This window comes from Phallusia mammillata, chromosome 3, assembly GCF_965637545.1.
Source record: "Phallusia mammillata chromosome 3, kaPhaMamm4.hap1.1, whole genome shotgun sequence".
Classification (NCBI taxonomy): Eukaryota; Metazoa; Chordata; class Ascidiacea; order Phlebobranchia; family Ascidiidae; genus Phallusia; species Phallusia mammillata.
In genome coordinates, this window is record NC_137254.1 from 25,802,572 (window position 1) to 25,822,811 (window position 20,240).

At 38.2% G+C, this 20,240-nt stretch overlaps 1 protein-coding gene and 1 long non-coding RNA gene across 3 annotated transcripts; both read left to right on the plus strand.

Annotated features, from left to right (window-relative positions):
- Positions 1–2,690: 2,690 nt before the first annotated feature.
- LOC145217473 (uncharacterized) lies at positions 2,691–4,533 on the plus strand. Its single transcript, XR_013857403.1, has 2 exons — positions 2,691–4,111; positions 4,178–4,533. It is a non-coding gene; the product is annotated as an uncharacterized LOC145217473 (long non-coding RNA).
- A 7,455-nt stretch (positions 4,534–11,988) lies between these two features.
- On the plus strand, positions 11,989–20,159 carry LOC145217610 (enteropeptidase-like). 2 transcript variants are annotated; one of them, XM_080084900.1, is made up of 13 exons: positions 11,989–12,342; positions 13,211–13,330; positions 13,744–13,847; positions 14,200–14,365; positions 14,868–15,088; positions 15,194–15,322; positions 15,793–15,960; positions 16,309–16,362; positions 16,745–16,892; positions 16,964–17,048; positions 17,718–17,955; positions 18,898–19,034; positions 19,482–20,159. In XM_080084900.1, the coding sequence occupies exons 1-13, from the start codon at positions 12,041–12,043 to the stop codon at positions 19,653–19,655; spliced, it is 2,046 nt and encodes a 681-aa protein (XP_079941026.1). In that variant the 5' UTR covers positions 11,989–12,040; the 3' UTR covers positions 19,656–20,159. The 2 variants fall into 2 exon arrangements, with proteins under 2 accessions (XP_079941026.1, XP_079941027.1); XM_080084901.1 differs by having other exon boundaries at positions 15,832–15,960.
- The last annotated feature ends 81 nt before the right edge of the window (positions 20,160–20,240 follow it).

Sequence of the window (20,240 nt, forward strand, 5' to 3'; positions counted from 1 at the left end):
TGCTCAATTGGAATTATTGGTTTTTAATTAGAATAAGCAGAAAATGTTAAATCAGGCAACAACATAATTTTGCAGAAATTACACGGTAATGTTTGTATGCTAAGTTGGCGTAAAGTCTGTATGCAAAGGTGCAAGTACCGCCACCATAGAGCACTAATACTAGAGAGGTAACTGATTGTGACTCAAGCGTGAAATCCATCATAGCTTGTCTTGTTTAGCAAATATATCTATTTTTTGAAGCAATAGGATATTTAACAACTATATTCTGTGGAACACAGTTTTAGTTTTGCAAGAAAATAGACAAACAAGGAATTACGGCACTTTTTTTCTGATCAACCTCTGCAGATTGGCCACGCTTGGATGGTCCGTTGCCACGTGACCATTTTCATCAGTTTTTGCTCGTAATGGCATAGGACGTTTTAGCTTTTTTCCAAGTTTGTACTAATAAATGAAAAGCCAAGCAGCCGGTACTTATTTTTTTGCGATGCAAAAAGTACTATAAGATGAATTTAGGAGAAGCAACATGCTTAAGGAAGAAAATCGACCTAATTGTTATTGAAATTGATCAAGAGACCAGGGCCACCAGTGTTGAATGTCCAGGAACAGCGTACAGGTTGTCTCACTGCTACCAAGACCGAAGATATCTATTCTACTGCTGCAAAAATATCTAAAAGTGCAACAGTGGATGTCCCAGACGTTTGTACTGATGTCTGCAGCCGGCAGGTCATTCATGCAATCAACTAACAGCAATCTTTAATAAACAACAAACCAGAACTTTTGTACAAAAAATATGCGGAAATTCGCAAAAAATACATGTGAAGTTCTTGGAATGCAACAAGTTGTTTCTACAAATTTGTCCAACATTTTTACTGCAGACAATTTGCAACACATATGTGCATGGGGACCCATTCGTTTTGTGTCAAATAACAACCTAATAAATGGTTTGTGCCAAGTTGTCCACCAGGAAATTTTTGGTGGCAATGTATACAAGTAAATGAAAAATACTGCACATCAAAAGCGAAATGATTTGTTTTCTATCTTCTTGTTCAATGTGAAATCCCTCCTTTGAAAACCTTTACTATACACATTTTGTTCAAGTCTTCGGTTAAATTTTCATTCTTGAATTTATTTACATGCTTGTTTGTCAAGAGTAAATGTCTTCAATCAACTTGAAATATAATAGATTTGTTCTGGTGCACACTGTAAAAAAAACCTTCACTGTAAATGTCATAACATTGGTACTTGCAAACAAATGTCAGTTGTTTGAAGAAAGTAGTACAGTAATTATATGCGGTTTGTAATAGGTTGGGGTTTGTAATTTGCTTGGGTGTAATAGGATTCTGAAAGACCATACAGTTTTTGCATGTCCTAGAGTAAAATGTGTCTTATTTTGGAGTCTGGGTAGTAAATGCAGTGTGGACGTTGCACCGCCACCTGTCTCCAGCTATGCAATCATAGTTTAAATCACAAAAAAAATCAGATAAAAAAATGTCATAAGGAAAGGTACTAAAATTCAGTGAATTAAAATACAATGGTAGAACAGCTCTAAACAAAATAAATAACCACAACATACCTCTTACAGGGTTACAAAAGTAGAAAAGGTTTCTTTGAAAACACCAGCCTTGAAATAATTGAGACAAATTTTGGACCAGAATTTACCAAATTTTAAACTTTGTCTTGGAAAGTACAATTATTTGGTTACTGCTGTAGCGGTCATGATATTAATGTGCACAAAGTTTATGTTTAACGTTAGCATGTTGTTTGCAATAATGTTGCACAGCATGTAGGGGAAGTGTTTAACCTCTTTATAACTGGATGTAAGTGTTGGTATTTCCGTTCTCATGCAAGTCATAACTCATAAGATATTTTGAGTCATTTTGTTATTCTAGAATGTTCTGCACAAACATAAGGTGTTTGTTCATCATTATGCATACTTCCTCTTGTTTATACTGTCGTTTCCGTTTCAAGTTTAAAGTAGAACACAGCCGCTCGTACTTGAGAAGAAGCATAACAGCTCGGTCGAGGGCGCTATGACTTTATAAATTGCACCTTTGCCATAAAATGAATTCTATAACTTAAAGGAAAAAAGGTTTCACGCAATAGCCAATATTTTGCTCTACTATATATAGCTTATTTTCGAATTTGTCGCCGGTCTATTTTTGGTCTATTCTGGGTCTATTCTTAGACTATTTTTGAGTCTTCTATTTTTATCCCATGTTGATGTGTAGCTGATTTGAACGTTCGCCTTTAACGTTATTCAAGAATACAAAGAAAGAAGAGACATATGTGTGGCTGTTAATCAGTCAGCTGTTATTGAGATGCAAAGATCAGACTCACCAAACAATTTGCAATGAACATCATAGTTTACATTGTAGCCGCCTTTAACAAGTCGTCATCGAGGCAGGCGTGCCTACACTGCCAAGTGATTTTCATGTACATCCATATTGAAGTAAGCGGAACTCACGTTTCCGTATGTCACATTTTTAGTGGCTACCCGGTATGGCCAATGTCTTGTAACCAGCTGTACTGATGAGACCTTACACGTAAAAACAGTGTGCACTATCTTCAACTTTGCCTTCATGATAATTTTTCCAGTTCGTGGTATTATAATACATATAACAGACATAAATAACCCTGACAAGTTAGTTTAATGACAATCAGGGACACGCGAGTGCCGTTTTAAGCTCACTACTTTTGGCCTTAAACCTGTACTATATATATCTTACAAATGTTGTGAAGTATTTAAACTCGCAAATCTCTTAAACGGTTGGACAAAATAATTTTAAATTGAAGTCGGTACAGTATTGAAGGAAGAAACATGCTTTTGATTGTTAGTTTTGGAGCTTTAATTGTTTTGCAACATACAGAGCGTGCATGGTTAAGTGATTAAGCAGAATAATAGCGTATTCCGGTCCCAACACAACATGAGCTGTTTGTGAAAAGGAAAACCATCGGCAATGCGAAATAATTGTGATGTTTTTTTCACGTTTCCTTACCCAAACTGTTCCATGCAGAAACAATGCCGAATTCCAGTGGAGGACCAATGTGGATTTGGATTAAAAGCAGTGATGTAAAAATTCGTCAGGTGGCACACGATCAGTGTAAGGTCCAGAACCACTGCCTTATCAAACCTGGTTGAATAATTTATATGACGCACAACACAGCTATTTACCACATGTATCCGCATTCAACTTACCGTACGAGAAAAGCCGTTTGCCGCAGTGCTACTGTAAACTAGCAAACTTGTTTCGAAAAAAGATTAATCTGTCCTTGACAAATTGAAACATCATAACAGACGAGTAGCCTATCACATAAACATATCGTACTGTACAGCAGGTGTGCTTATCAAAACAAACATAAACATATCATTGGAATAAACCGAAAGACGAACTGGTTTTGTGTTCCGTATATGCTTTCACTTACATTTTAGTTTGAGGTATGCAGTCGATTGTTGACCAATACGAACGTGGCGTGAAAACAGGCGAAAGAGCACTCCTTTATCTTACATAAACCGGATCGACGAACCATCTAGTAAAAAATAGGTCTTATGCTATAGGGAAGTCCACCACTTCATAAACATTTAAATGCTCATTGGCAACGTAAAACATGCAGTAAGGCCGTTTAACAATTTTAGACATGTAAAGCATATTGCGCTGATTTTTACAATCTTGACCATTCCACCAATATAATTAAACTGCTAAAATTACTATCACCTGAGCATACTTAAAATTTAAGGTGTTTGGTTGTTGTTGATCTGGAGCCTCCCATTGCGAAAGCTGGGTAAATATTTGTTACATCGCCATTGTACATGTTATTATGCTTTCTGTGTTTCCCGCCAGTAGCCTTGATTTCTGTGTATGACGCAGTGTTGTGCAACCTGATACATTGTCTGTCACACTATCGGTGATTGTGATGTCACAACTTTGGCATTGTTAATTGGTATCACGTCTTGTAAGTGAGGTCGCCTCGTGTTTATTAGTGACTGGAACTTACAGCGTCTGCATGCGTTTTTTAACTGGTCAGTTATGTTTGTCTTTTGTGTAACAAACGGGAAAATTATGCTGTTTAAAAGCTGAATCGTCCAATGTGTGACTTGTACATTTAGTGACCGGTAAGCGTATGTTTAAACTTTGTTGTTAAACTTTCGGATTTGAATTTATGTAAAACCTTTATTCAGACGTGAATTCCGCCGTCGTCCAACCCCGTGTTATTCTGAACCGAACTGTATTATTCCGGTAAGCCTTGTTGCTTAAAGTTTTGCCGAATGTCACTAGTGTGATTAAGTGATGTTTATATGTGATGTTATTCGATGCTGTGTTTACAGACCTTCTACTGATCGCTTGCATTTAAACGACTCCAGTCCTTTAATAGTTTGGTAAGCGTAAATGTCATTGAAATTCTCCTTCTGTTGCCTTGTCTTAATTTGAACATTTTTGTAGAAACCGCCTTTTGACCCCTTGTACTCGTCGTGCTGCCGTACTCTCGAGCGCCATCTTTCGGCTATATTGTAGAATAAAAGAGTTCGTTATATAGCCGCTGGCGTCTTGGAGTTTGAGCGCAAGGAAAGGCGCGTTAAAGACAATTTTCGGAACACAAGCGATCGCCCCTGTTGTGCTGTCTGGAGGCACATGGAGCCACGCCTTCCGATAATTAAAGACAGCTCAACAATATTAATTAAAAAAACACAGACGGTAAAAGGTGAAGTAACATTTGACATTTTTCATGCGACAGAATCTGGGTTTGCAGCATGCAATTATTACACCACTGTCATTTGGTGTAGCCTTGTCGCACGCGAAATGTGCTTTTGCTTTATTTTATACCGGCAACTGACTTGTCAGGCTGTCTCAAACATTGACAGAATGTAAAGTGGCATAAGCGAATAAGCGTTGCTTAATTAAAAAGTGGTTGCAAAGCTACGTGCCATTGCAAATACCGGTAGCAATGTAGTAACCACCCACGCACCACAATCCAATGTCAAGTGGAATGTTCGTGACGTTAAACATAGAAAACCAACGGACCACACAAAAACACTTGAAGTTTACGACTTCCACGGTTTTGCGACGCAACCTCAAACACCACCACCGGATCACGACTGGATTTTCCGTTGGCCGAAAATTTTGGCGCAATTTGCCGCGGGCACGTGCCTCTCGCTTCCGACATCCGCTCCAACGGCGCTTGGTAGCGGTCGCAATAGGTCCGTTTGTGACAGATTAAAAATTTGCATATTGATATGATCTGTTTGTTTTTTATGATGTTTTCTGTAATTCAAAACAAACCTGAATTCACAAAGCCTTGTCCATGTGTCTATACTTTTACAATCTTTATCATATCTTTCGTTTATTCACGTTTATTTTGTTGAAACTTAACGCCAGTACCAAAGCTGAAACCCGGCAGATTCTCCATTAAACTTAACGATTAGATCGACGACCCAGGTGCACCTGTTTATGTCCGCATTGTTGAACGTAAAGGCATGTTTGTTTGGAAAACTGAAAAACACATTACAGCGATTAAGAAACTCGTAAGTAGCCTATTGTTGCCTACCGTGCAAAATTTAACGAAAACAATGCGGCAATAATCAACTTAATATTAAACAAATGAAGGCAAATTTGTTTAACAAATCAGCCAGTTTGTGGTTGTTTAAATATTTACATGTTTTGTATGCTTATCATTAAAGCGCATCTGTTAATAAACTAATGGAGGCTTTAAGATTGAATGCGTTCTTGTGCATGATTGACGTCTTGGGACATTCGTTACAACGGGAAACAATATAAGGTACGAGGCTTTGATGTTCGCCAAACATAGTTGAAGTGTAATGCAGTTGTTGTATCCTTTTCAATGCTTTCTAAACCAAAAATCTCAAGTTATACAAAAAACATTCACCGAAGACTTTACAACAAAAACACTGACTGCTACCCAATCAGAAATTTATCACTACCCCAAGTTTGATTTATCCATTAGTTATCGATAAGTCATACATGGGCAGTTGTTATAGTCCAGGGGTGGGGAACCTACTTAGTACTGCGGGCCGCATGAATTGCACAACATTTTCGGGCGGGCCAAATATTTTTTTATTTTCAAATTCCGTGTAAAAATGCCCTAAGCACACAAGTGTTTTATATTTCATCGCTCCGGATTTTTTTATATTTCATCGCTCCAGATTTTTTTCTTTGCTGTTACTTATTTGCAACAAACATGGAATTCAGGTTTATCACTTAATTCGACTAACATTTTTCCATTCTTCTGGAATACCCTAGCTCCGTTATACCGAATACATTTTATAGCTCTAAAATCAATTTAAAACTAACACCACATGGCAAATACTGCAAGGAGAGGTCGAGTGACTGTTACGTCACAAATAGAATCGAGTGACTGTTACGTCACAAATACAGCAAGTGGTTGAATGTGTGGCAATTTTTGTACGTTTGGCGTCAAACGTGGAAGTGTCGAAGTCATTTCAAGTAAATATTTGTACATAAACATTTTATTGTTTTTTTTTATGTTAAGTTTTATGCTGTACTTTAACAAAATGTTGACGCGGGCCACTTTAAAAAGGCAAGCGGGCCGCATGCGCCCCGCGGGCCGCAGGTTCCCCACCCCTGTTATAGTCCATGGATAAAAATGGGATAGACACTTGTTTATACCTCTGAAATTTGACATCGGCGGTTTGATGGCCCACACGTGCATTATACACTGCGCAAGTACGATAACACTTGGGTGTTCCAAACATAAATATGTTAAAATTAAGATAACCCTTACATGTCCCAAGCCTAAACACGACAAAAGTACATACTTCTTTACCTCGGTGCATCGCAAAAATGACACAACATATTTAATTCGTACACTTTGTATTAAAAAGAACATTTCGCTTTAAATCAATGCTGCCAGTGATGCCCGTAGTGCACGTCCATATTCTATTCTCCAGCTCTTGCTCACCGTGTGACAAAACATCTGTAAAGAGAATGACTGCAAGTTAGTTCAGACTTCTGAAACTTACACATGTTATGTGAAAAATAAAAGGCTAAACCGACTTGCTGAAAAGTAGACGCCCTAATTCTGCAACTTATTACACACATAAATCTATTTGAGTCTATTTTGTTTCAACACAGTTAGTTAAAGGAACTTGAACATACAAACCAAGAACTTACCACTTATAACGACGATGTACATCACGGTTTCCCAAACCTATGCTGATACGTTTTTTGATTGAAGATTCTAAATAATTCCATTAATATCACAGACTACACTCTTCGCCATTGTTGTATAGCAAACGACGACTCCATTTAAGCTGTCTTAAAAGTTGATGACAAGGTTTAAAAACAGTCATAACAGTGACACTGCAACACCTCTCTCTCTCTAACTGCCACACTTTGTAACCAGGGTTGCCAGGTAGTGACGATTGGATTCGGACAATATTTGTCTGAAAATCGGACATTTTAGGACAAAAAAAACGAGAGCGTATAATTGCAAACAAGGCATCAATATCGAGGTGCCAACAGCCATTTTTGTGCGCTTACGTTTCCTACACTCATAAGCGCGAGTTTTAGAAAAATGCAAAGGGGTTGACGTAAAACATGACAAACTTCCCATGTTTGACAAAAAAACGACATGTTTAAAATAATATTTTGTCGGCAATTGCAAACACGTTGCTGTAGCGTTTATCATTGGTTTTAGCAACGTTAAAAAATGTTTCGTCAAGTTGCTGCTTCATATCACCAGAGATAACCGTTTATTACAACACATTTGCATTGTACACAACAATGGCCAGACATTCACTGGTAGGCAATTATGTGTTTAACGTCATAAAGAAGTCACTAACCAAAACAAGTTGCAGTTTTAAGCCACGTTTTGTCGTTAAAAAGATTTGCAACCTTCAAAAAATAGGATTTTCGGACATATAGCAAAATTCGGACATATTAGGACAAAAAACTAAATGTCCTAATGATTTTTAGGCGTCGGACACAGGATGTGAAATTAGGCCAATTTATCGTTTTTTGTCCGAATTTTAGGCCACCTGGCAACCCTGTTTGTGACTAACCAACACGAGGCACAAGTCGCAAATACTTATCAGCACATTCAAATACATACTCACGTGATTTTGTCAACCAATTACACAATAGGACGTTGTTTGACGTCACAAAGGAACGATTTGGACAAGACTGTGGTTGCACACAAAGTTTTTCAAAGTCTCCAAACAATACGTAAGTGCTGTTTTTTTTTTGATAAACTGTACATTCTATTTAAATTTGTTTCAACGTTACCCGAAAGCTTTTAAAAAACATTGCGCGTTACGTCACACGAAAGTTAGTTGCTGCTGTAGCTTGAATTAAATAATGATATATTTTCACCAAAAAAACGACGCCATTTTGACGCACTACATTTTGGTTTATTCGTCACATGTAGACTATGAGTTGTCTTATGATCGAACTGAAACGAACCCAGGTTGTTTTAATAATCATTACATGCATTTTGCCAAGCGTTTCAAAACCAACACCAATCTTAAACGCAGGTTAAATTGAACACTGGTGAAATTTAAGACAAAATAAAAAACGTGCATTTTTCCCCAAATCAATAAATCTGGCCATGTTCAAAATATCCTTCAGGTGGCCACGCATAACAAACCAAGCTTAAAACCGCCTAAATTATCTTCGATAGTCGTCAAATTAGGACCACTTGGCCGAGTGTGGTATAATAAAGGCATAAACTGGTCAAATTAACAGTTGGCCGGAGATACGCCGACGTAAATTTTTGATTGGGTAATATGCCATAGTTTTGTAATAATGTTTCCATGAAACAGAAACGTTAGGATTTGTGTATAGTGCAGACGTTTCAACAATCACTTTGCGTCAAATAAACTTAACGACAAACAAACGAGTTTGAGTTAAATTTAAAAAGGAACGGGTTTGCGGTAAAAAATTTAACCTACACAAAAAATTAAAAAACTGTATAACTTAAAATAACGATGTAGCGCAACATATGAATCAGAGGAAACAAAATTACAGTCCATGTCACGAATTGGTACGTCATTCCACCGTGACATTGAACAACAACAGGTGAAAGAAACAATTCTCTTGTGCCAGAGGGCTGATGCACACGTCCTGCATGTGCATTAATGTGCCAATTTATGACCACCTTTGCTACGTGCACACGGTTCATTTAGTCATTGAAATTTGCATGGACAACGTGTTTGCCTAAACATTCAAGCCACGAAACTGTGTCAGCCAATTATAAATCTTGACAACGAAGCAAACAAGGTCAATATTAATTACGTTTGGTTTGCCCAAACTGTAGTTTTACGTTTTTTTCTTTGTGTAGATATGGTAATTTAAAATCGTAACAGAAAAACGCAGAAAGGTGTACAAACCCTGTTTTTCAGCAACCACAAGTAGTTGTTTTTATATTTTACCGAAGTTTATGTCAATGTAATACCGGACTGTATTGTTTATCACTATACGTTGATGGCATAGGTATTGGCCTATAAAGTAAGAAAGTTTCAATGAGGTGTAAACTGTAAACAAAATAACGAGAAATCAAAACAAAATTATCGCAGAAACAGTCACTTGTAATCGCTAAGCATAATTTTTATGATGATACATCACATCCACATCGGTGACGCGCAAGAACCATGACGTCACGAAGCCTTGGAACCATTATACCCTTAGGGCCAACAGTCACGCTTTAACTGAGAGGAGACGAAGATTTATATGAGATGACATCGATTAAGCCGACTGAGATGTTTGGTTGGCTCAGTGGTGGATTTTAAAGTTGTTGCTCTTTTACTGCGATCGCTTCTTAGAAGGCAATGCACGTACACTACCTACGGGTTGTTATTTTTACGATTAGCACTGTCGCGAGGCAAGGAATTAGTGCACGGCGACGCATACCGAACGATACGAACTTGTAACTCACCTTCAAAGAGACGCCGCTTCGTTTTGACGGCTCACGAACACAACTTAAGTCAGTGGAGGCCTGTTGCTATACAAGACATCAGATGCGCCTACAGAGAAACATTCGCTCGGTGATGCGATCAGCCACAGTTGCCGACGGCATGCGACTGTATAGCCGGATATTTTTAAGTTTAATGTCATTGGTGAACTAGTCGCGACGCTAATTGCTCGTTTCTGAGTCGTCGTTCAGGACAGCAACGATATGTAATCCGCGTATTGGGTGCTTGTTTTTAAACAACTACCATTTACTGTTTACCAGGGACGCGAAACTGTTACCTTGGACTTCGCATATGAAACTGCTTCGAAGTACGGTGTAAGTAGTTCCAAAAAACAAGTCCTGTTTCTGCGTTTGTTATTGGTCGTTATGGCATCAAGTGATACAGTAAGATGGTGCTTAAAAATTTACAATTGGAGTATATAGAGTAGATCAAAAATGAATCACAGGCATTAAGAGGATATCTAAGAGACAAATTGACAAGGCCAGCAATGAGATGTAAAATGATTTACATTGGATAGTTTTGTTTGTCGGACAGGAAAAAGATTTTTTCTGTTGCAAATTTGAAGTTTAGTTTCTCTTCAAGGACAAGTTAGCGTTCCCCTTAACAACAGCTTTATAAATATGAATAAACAATAGAAGTTTATAAGAGAGAAATACGAAGTTCTGTCAAGACTTGAAATTTACTAGAATTAAATTCCATTTACACGCGGCTATTTTGCAACGAATTTTTACATTTTACTTTTAATCAAAATAAAACGCCGGTTGTAAAAAAACATTAGATACAGAAGCAAGCTGCAAAATGCCGTGTATCTGAATACATAACTCTTATAGTTATATGATTGTTATTGGTATAAAAAAAGGACGTTAAACATTTACCCAAGAAATTATAGTTACGTTGCATAAGTTTCGTTTAATCTACAAAGTATATCGGTGATATTCCACACGCTTACATTTGGTTTGTACGTTTTTTTAAAGATTCAAACATCAAATTAATCCTAAGGTAAAAAATAATATATTCCGGGCAAATCGCGGCACGTTTGTCGTTTCGTGCCGATTTAATCGATTCCTACGGAGAACACACTTTACAACCAATCCATCAGATTAAGTCAACTCTTTTCCGTTGACCTGTCACGTTTTCCTAACACTTTCTGCGTATTGTGGTGAAAAAAATTTAAAGAAGTCCCCAATTTCGAGTGAGTTAATAATGAACATGAACATGTGAGATTATCTAACGTTAGAGCGCACGTATGTGGTAATTTAGTTCAAGGCGTGGTGGCCAATACGGGAACATAACACCGATTATGTAATGAAATAAGATTGCGCCAATCGGCGTTAAGGTTAAGATGAGAGCACGATACCAAAGACGCACCTATTTTCCGACACACGAATGTTGTGTATTTAACTCGAAAAGGTGATTTGGCCAAAAAAAAACATCTGTACTTCAACCCTAGGAATTCTTATTTTTAAGCATTGTGACTTTGCTTTTTAAGCTGCCGATTGCCCATATGTGCTTCTTATAATCTAAATGATGGATGTGCAGCCTTCCGATGGGCAAAATGATAATAATTAGATCGCGAGCCGCGCCGTTATAATAGGTTGTCTATGCTTTGTTGCGTGCCAAACATGCATATAGGCAAACAACTACCGGTAAAATTCGCAAGTGATTCTAGCCGCATTGCTACGTCTCAGAAAGATAACATTAGACGCAACTAGCCAAAATAAATAAGCATTGAAATCGCTCACTTATACCATTGCCCTTGAATCAACGAAATAAGTTTATTCCTTTTGCTGTCTGAGTAAGTATGAAAATTTTTCGTACGTTTACAGCTGATGTTCCAAAAATGTTGTTGTTTACGTTTGCAAGTTTGAGTAGTCGCCTGACAATTTCTCCGCGGTTATTTATCACCGAGTACCTTGTGGGTTTAGACGCAGCCGTGATTTAGGATCTCGGCAGACGGGCTGTGTTCATTTCGCAGCTGTAAACACTTCCAATATGACATAGTGCCCAAATCCTGCTTTCCTTCACATCTTGATTTATACAATTTTGCTCGTAGGATGAATTGTGCTCGAGAGCCCTTAGGCCCCTTAACACTGATTCATGATGTTTTTCGCGGCTTCCTTGTTGCTTCTTACCGGTTCCCTGTCGTTCTGCCACGCTGTTGAAGTAATAGATTCTTCAAATCCCTTTGATTCGATGTTAATTTTCCCGGGAAAGAATCAGGAAAAAGTAAAGGAATACTTCACCAAATCCCGTGGTATATTTTTCTACGATCGTCAGCGGCTGCTGGAATCAACCGGTTCAATCCAGTTTTCAACGAGTGGCAATTCAACAAAGAAACAAGCAACTGGAGGAAGCGATAGCAGCGTAACGGTCCTTGGAATTCCAATCCAGGATGGAAGGTATGCCTTAAAAATATTCTTGACAAATTTGAAAATATTTGTAACAACAGTCTTGTGAAACCAGAATTGTAAGCGTTTGCGAAACATAAGCGGGTGCGAACCTAGATCTAGGTACTCGCCTAAAACCCGAACTGGACAAAAGGATCTTTTATTAAACGAAGCCCAAAATAAGTTTGATTACAAGTGAAATTGCGGCACAAAAAATGCGGACTTTTTGTTGAAAATATATGTAAAACCGTTTTGTTAGAGAGCAGTAATGCCCATCCTATACAGTTTTCTTTGAGTCTGGACATTTCAAAGATCTTTGACTAAACTGAGAACACGTTTATTCGGCCTGACACAGAACGCATAAAGCCCTAACACGAATGTACATATTTCTAAACTTTTCAACCAATTTTAGTTTTTGCTTTAATTGATATTCGCTTTTCCTGAAAGGAACTTTTACGCAAATTTGTTTTGCATTTGTGCAACAAGACTGTGTATTAGGGCTGTTATCAAACAAACGTTACTAAGTTAGGTGCAATTAACACCAAAATATAAGCTCAAATATAAATTATCATGCTTTAGTTCAAAATATTTTGGGAAAAGGGTTATACAAGGCTGGACACACATGTTGCAGTGCTTTTGTGTACACTCTATGTCATAAAAATGTCACCAATGTGTTCAAATCAATTAATTTTGCACCTAAATTGAGGTTTACTGCACAGGAAAAATTATTTAAATATTTGAAATTGAGTAAAAAATTATTTGATAAATTTTCAAATAATTAAAAATTTCAAACAATCAAATAATTATTTGTTTGATAACAGCCCTACTGTGTATAATATTTGTCGGTCGCGCACAGGTTAACATGCAATTTGTTTTGCAGCGAAGGCGGTCGTATCAACAAGACTTGTATCCTGAGACGCATTTACGTATGCGAGCGACAAGTGAGACAGCCCTACCAAACCTTCTGCATTCGCAGTTCGATATTCGTCCCCTGTACCAGGTACGTGGTGGTGTTTTCGCATAAATATTTGCGATTTTTCGGTTTGATTGCTAACCTAGACAAAATATCAGATATACAAAAAGTGATGGATCTTTTTAAATCGCCGTTGCCTTGTAGAGTTTGCATTTGTAAAGCAAAACCCTGGGGTTGTAACCTTCTCTTGAGGCTAAAGGCATCAGGCTAAATGCCGTTCTCGATAAAAGTTTGTTAATTTTAAACCGAAAACAAATATTTATATTGCCTTTTTTAGCCTCAAAGAGGAGATTACAACATCAGCATTTTACGTTCTAAATGCAAATTTTCCATTTTATTTTCCATTTACCGTTACCGATAACAGGAGGAGAAATCGCCTTAGGCGGAATGCAAACTTATAACATGGAAAAGAAGCTAATATTGCGACAAAATTTGCGCAGATTTCGCTACGTCACGGTGAATTCCACTTGCGAACGTCAGTACATTGATTGTTGTGAGGGTCATAAGCTGGGAGAAACTGGCTATTGTGAAGCAGTAAGCGCAGGTAAGCTTTTATCGAAACAAACATGAAGTGTGAGCATTAAAATATTTCCATGTCTTGTTTGGTCATGTGATTTGTTGTGGTCGATTTAATGACAACTTGCGTATTTTGTATAGCTGTTCATTAACTAAAACTGCTGAAGGCATACGTTACATAAAAAAAAATCTGAACGGATGTTTTTTTCAAGCTAATGAGTGTTGAATCGAAACGATCCCGTAATTATAAAATACCGCTTTACTAAAACTTTCGTATGTAAAGCGCTGGGCTTACTTACTTTTACTAATGCTATTTACATGCAAGAACCATAAACGCTCTTCTTTTGATTAGGCAAATTTTATAATAATTGATAACACAGGCAACATGTGCGGAGATCATTTGCGAACGAACCAATCAGGCACTCTGACGTCACCGCAACATCCCGGCGAATATTTGTCAGGACTTCGATGCGAATGGTCGATCAAGGGTCCGCCTGGCACACGAATCATCATGACCTTTTCCGACTTGGACATGGAGGAACCCCTGTAAGCCGATTTCTATTAACTTTTTGGTGCAATTGTTTGTTTGATTTTTACTCAAGTTGCTATCGAAGTACGATTCAACTAACGCAGACTTGGTTCGGTGTTGCGCCTCAATGGGCCATAGCGCACTATAATATACACTTCAATTAGTATCAAATCCCAAAAGTTTAACCCGTTGCTTACCTGATTTTTGAGGATCTTCAAATCAAGACGGTTTCCGATTTCAGGTCGACTTTATAAGGATAATAACACTTCAAAGTAAAACCGAAAGGGGCGAAAAACGCAAACAACAACACGATAAACGACAGAAAAGAAACGCAAGAACTTTTAATCAAAAGTATTTAAGCAACTGTCAGTAGCAATTAAGCAGAGAGCAACACGTCCGTTTCAATGTCCAGGGTGTCGCAAGATTGGAGAATGCTGTGCCATGACTCGAGAACAATCTCTTTCTATCGACCGATTTTCTGATAGTTTTACAGTCAAAATTCCCTTGCTTTGTTTACAGACATGCGTGCAACTTAAAAATTGGCCACTGCTTCGATTATTGCAACTTCGACTGGCTACAAATACAAGGTTTATCCGGTGGGGTCAGAACAAAGTCGGTTTGTGGCGAGACGAGGCCGAAAACGTCGTACTTGTCCAGCTCAAACCAAGTAAACCTGACTTTTATCTCTGACGAGTCCAACGCGGGAAGAGGATTCAAAATGATATACGATATTGTGCCACGTAAGTTGGTTTTGTTTGAAGGCTGTCTGATTTTTTGTTTAAATGCATTATCTTTAAAGCCATAATTTTGTGGGAAAAATGTGAAAATTTTTATGCCATTTGCAGTAAGTGACATCGTGCCCCAGCACAGATGTGGCAACGGACGAGTTTGGAAACTGTGTCACCGCAACTGCGCTCTCACGTGTGACTCGCTGGCACCCAAGACCTTTGGAGTGTGGAACATTTGTATAAAAAGTGCGGTAGGCTTTAAATCGAACTCTTTTCGTCCTTCTTCCCCTTTACTGTTCTGATTACTAACAATTTTATCTTCCTCACTGATTTTGCAACATTTTTGCTGCAGTCTGTATAGATAAGCGGTCCATAAGCTATAGAAAAAGTCAAAACCTATGATAATCTAAAAACATCCATCAAACCGCTAGACTAGACTAAATTGAAAAGGAAATTTTGACATGTGTATAACGTCCGTGATTAAGAAAAACTATGATTAAGAGGACTATTTACTCGACCTATAGCCTATTCCTGGAAATTCTCCGAAAACATGCTTTAAAACTAACAAATGGAACTAACAGATGCACATTTAAATCGGTTAAAAATCTTAATCGAGCATTTTTTTCAAATTTTGCATTAACATCTTACCTTTGCCACTAACCGCACTTTTCCACGGTCTGTGGTGTAAGTGTGAATTTTACTAACCCACCAAACAGCGAAACTCAGCGAAAGTGACCCGCGTGATGACGTCACAGGTGACGGCACGAACCAACTGGTCGACGTCGACCATCTGAACGACATCACTTGCAAACCGGGGTGTGTTTGTCCAGAGGATCGACCCATATGGCATAGGAATCGCTGCGTGAAAATAGAGGACTGTTCACGTACGTACAGAGACAAAAGTTTTGACCTTGACTATCAAGGTTAAACCCGCCATTTTGTTTACACAATCGTGGATGATCACTAATTCGTGATGGAGCACTTATAAACAAAATACTCTAATAGGATTTTGCGACGCTAAAGTTTTTTAATTTAGAACGTAAAATGCTGATGCAGTAACCTCCTCGTGGAAGCTATCGGTTTAAAATTAACATTCTTTTATCGGGAACGGCATTTAGCCTGATTATAAAGGTATATGATAACATGAATTGACTTTTTGTCGAATTTACCACATGAGGAGTTTAAATTGGAATTTTCCAAATTATCGTCCTGATCTTTATCGTATGTTACAGAGTCTAGATTCAAATGTGGATTTCCAATTGAAAAGCCAACACCGAAAATCATCGGTGAGTCATCTACCTTTTTTACACGGAAGCGTTACAAACATGGCAATATCATCTTCTTAAATCGTGGTTTTTATACTTTGTAATCATGTACAGTTTGAGGGACACTTAACGTCAAACAGCCTAAACAAGCTTTATTAAAAGTTACTGAGGCTTCATATTGCATACTAAGTCGGCCCAAGTATTAAAATATTGTGTTCTATACGTAAAAACTGTAGTTGTTTTTAAGCTACTTGAGGTCATGTCGAACCGTTCATATGCTGGTAGTCATGCCATAGCTATAAGTAAAATTTCCAGTGGACTTGTTAGTAGCATGTAGTGTCGGGTTATAAATGTGGTCATTGAAAACGATGATTTTCAGATACAGTTTTAATATTCATTGCAGGTGGAAAAACTGCCGATGATGGCAAATGGCCTTGGATGGTCCAAATTACCACAAATGCAATGTACACTGACTGCGGCGCGACGCTGGTTTGTTCAGACTGGGTTATCACAGCAGCCCATTGCTTTCTCGACAAAAACACTTGGTCAATGTAAAGAGCATTTTTCTGTTTTGAAATTAGAATGTTCATACGTTAAGGTAATGTTTTGGATATTGTTTTAGGCCGCGAGTTATCGACAAACAAGCCTACTGGTTTCATCTTGGTAAATATTGGAAGTTCTCACAGCTTGATGGAAGAAAGTTTGAGGTAAGAAAAATCCAGTTTCCCAAACACTATGAACCAACCAGAGTTGAAAGTCGGGCCGAGCATTTCGGGTCGGGTTCGGGATTAGTTTTTTTTCAAAAAACGGGCTTGATTCGGGCCTGACTTTACACTTTGTGACAGTATTTTTTAAGCATAATTTTTACTAGCTAAATAGCCAATTGCTGGACCTGAACTAATGTCAAACAGCTCTAAAACGCCTTGTTCGAGGCCAATTGTCTATTGTGTTTGATGTCTTGGTCTTTCTGAGACTTCAAGTATAGGCCTGTCAATCAAACTTTCGGGCCTAAAAAGGCTTCTCTATAACGATTCGGGTTCGGGCCGGGTTTTGGGCTGGCTTCAACTTCACGTCCGTTTACAACTCTGAAACCAACCATGCTATGATTTTAAGAAACTGCCCTTATGCAAAACTTAACCAAAATGAGCTGCAGACAGTTCACACTGTTTCGACTTATTAGGTCGCATCGGTGCAGCTGCATGGTCGCAGTACATACACCGTATTTGCTATTTTAGCCACCTAACGACACTAGAATTTTCCATTCTTGTAGAGATTAAAGAAATATTAGGCTACTTCAATTTTACATTTTGAAAAGCTTTACTCGTGTATAGTTGCCACTAAGGAGCACTTACATTCAAATCATTGCTCTCTTACAGTCGTTCCGTGCAAAGAAGATCGTAGTACATCCACAATATAACTTTGACACGGACCACAACGACATTGCTCTTGTCCAACTAGATGGGTTCGTTGAAGACATCGACAGCATTAGACCCATTTGTTTGCCTGAAAATATGAACATGAACATATGGAATGAAGGTATAATGAATCGAACAACGAATGCCCGTCCACAGTTTAACGACATATGCATGGTAGCTGGCTGGGGTTCAACACGATGTAAGTAGCTTTTTAAATTGTGTTTTTTTGCAAATAATTTTACACAATAGTAACAAACCTGTACTTAGACTATATCAAAGATTGGGCGCTAACTGTGGGCGTATTGCAAAAATAACAACTTAGTCCAATATATGCATCAGTTTCTAGGGCAATGTGTAAAAACTGAGAAATGGATTTGTGTGTATACACACCTCTAGTGGGGTGCACCCTATATCTGGCATTGGTCACATTTGGTTTCTTGGAGAATGTTTACTAACCTTTTTTGCATGTTAGGCTACATAGCCGACTCTACTCAGTTAGCCACTTGGATTTACGATACGCAAAGTTGTAACAAATCACGCTATAAGCAACAACAAGACAATTGAAACAGTTAGTCAAATATAAGTGTGCCCATGGGCGCCGCCACGTAGGGGCAAGAGGGGGCAGTTGCCCCCCCTTGGAATTTCAGTATACCTCAATTTAACATATTTAGCAGCAAACCTAATTAAAGTGGCAGCGCGGGGATTTGTGACATCGTTCAATGCTTTAACTTTTAGGCAACTCAATTGTGAAGTACACGATTTATAGCTTCATATGTAACAAATTCTTGATGCGGTAAAGTATGAGCTAAAATTTGCCCCCTCTTGCAAAATTTTCTGCCGGCGCCCATGAGTGTGCCTTTAATTTAAGAGGCAAAAAACAACTTCAAAAAAGTTCACTCTCTTTTGATCGCAATGTAGCCTACCCTTACTGCCTCGTTTCGTCTATATGTCAATGAATAACCTGTATTAATCACAATGCTGTAAAAATCTACAATGAAAATTACTGCAAATATGAAAAATAATGCCAGTAATCCATGTGATAAAATTACTAGACGTCGTTCAAAACGTCTAAACATGTTCTTTCATCGTATGGCAGTTTGAATCAAAAAAGTTGCACTAATGTGTGTACAATTGCATACAGACATCGGGCCCAACTCGGATAAGCTTAAGGAATTGCGCATGCCCATCAAACCTGCCACACAATGTCGCTCGTACAAGTCTTATGCGTGGAGGAAAATGATCTGTGCCGGTGGAGAAATTAACGAAGACACTTGTAAGGTAGGCCTACATAGGTGAAGTAAGCCTTGGTCTTTGGGCTGTAAAAAGTGTCGCACTTTTTAAAACCATACAATGGTTCCAAATTTGACAACAAAAGGAGAATGGTTGAAATTGTTAGACGAAACCTGACAACTACAAGGAAAAAGTGTTGAATGATTTTGAGTCGCAAAGTGAATATAATTTGACCCTTTTCTCACCATTAAATGTGCAGCAGATTTTGGTCGAGCACTGACTATCCAAAATCGTGATGTTTAATGTTATACCCGATTCTAAAAGGATAAATTATCCCTACAAAACTCTAGGTGCACACTTGGGGGATTTGCTGTAACGGTCACTTATGTGCTGCATTTGCTTGTAATATCACAAAACCAGGATATGGTTCCAGGGCCTTAGCGGTCAAGTCACATAGAAATACTTTCAAATTATGTTATCTTTTCCATTTTGCAGGGCGACAGCGGTGGGCCTTTTATGTGTAAGCGAAATAAACGTTGGTTCCTCGATGGAATTACAAGTTTCGGCGACGACTGTGGGACAAGCAAACCTGGAGGATACACCAGAGTGGGGAACTACATTCCTTGGATACGAGTGAACTTGGGTCCCAACTGCGGACGACCAACGTGACCTCGATAATCTAAAAACGATAGTTTTTGTTGCGATATGTTCCATAACCTTAGCCAAACATGCACATACATTGCGTTCAAGTCGCTTTTGATTTCTCGCATCTTTTGGTGGGAAGAATAAGCTTTGAATTTGGGTTGAATTCTCGATACGCGCATTTTATGTGAGACTGACGATTATTTGTCTATGATTGAATATAAAATAATTTTTGATTTGTGTTGACTTGTGGCCCTGTACAAAGAAAACAGTCCCAAATTATTTTTAACTTTTTAAGCTGAAACAAGCAGTCAAAAATGTGTGTTCCATTATAATTTAGCATTGATTTATTCATTACCATTTAAATGCTTCCAAATGAACTACATTTGATCATTACCACTTGCTGCTTTTTTTGACTTTCCATCTGCAATAAAACGAGGCAATTAAAATATATCCTAGCATGTTCGGCATCATAAACCAACCAATATTGATACGTTAGCTATTTCGCCACATAAATGCAGTGTTTCACAACCGTATACTGATTGTGTAGCACCTTAACTTGTCGTCGGGTACCATAAACTCTGTTAGAATGGGTAAAACAGATATAGGCCT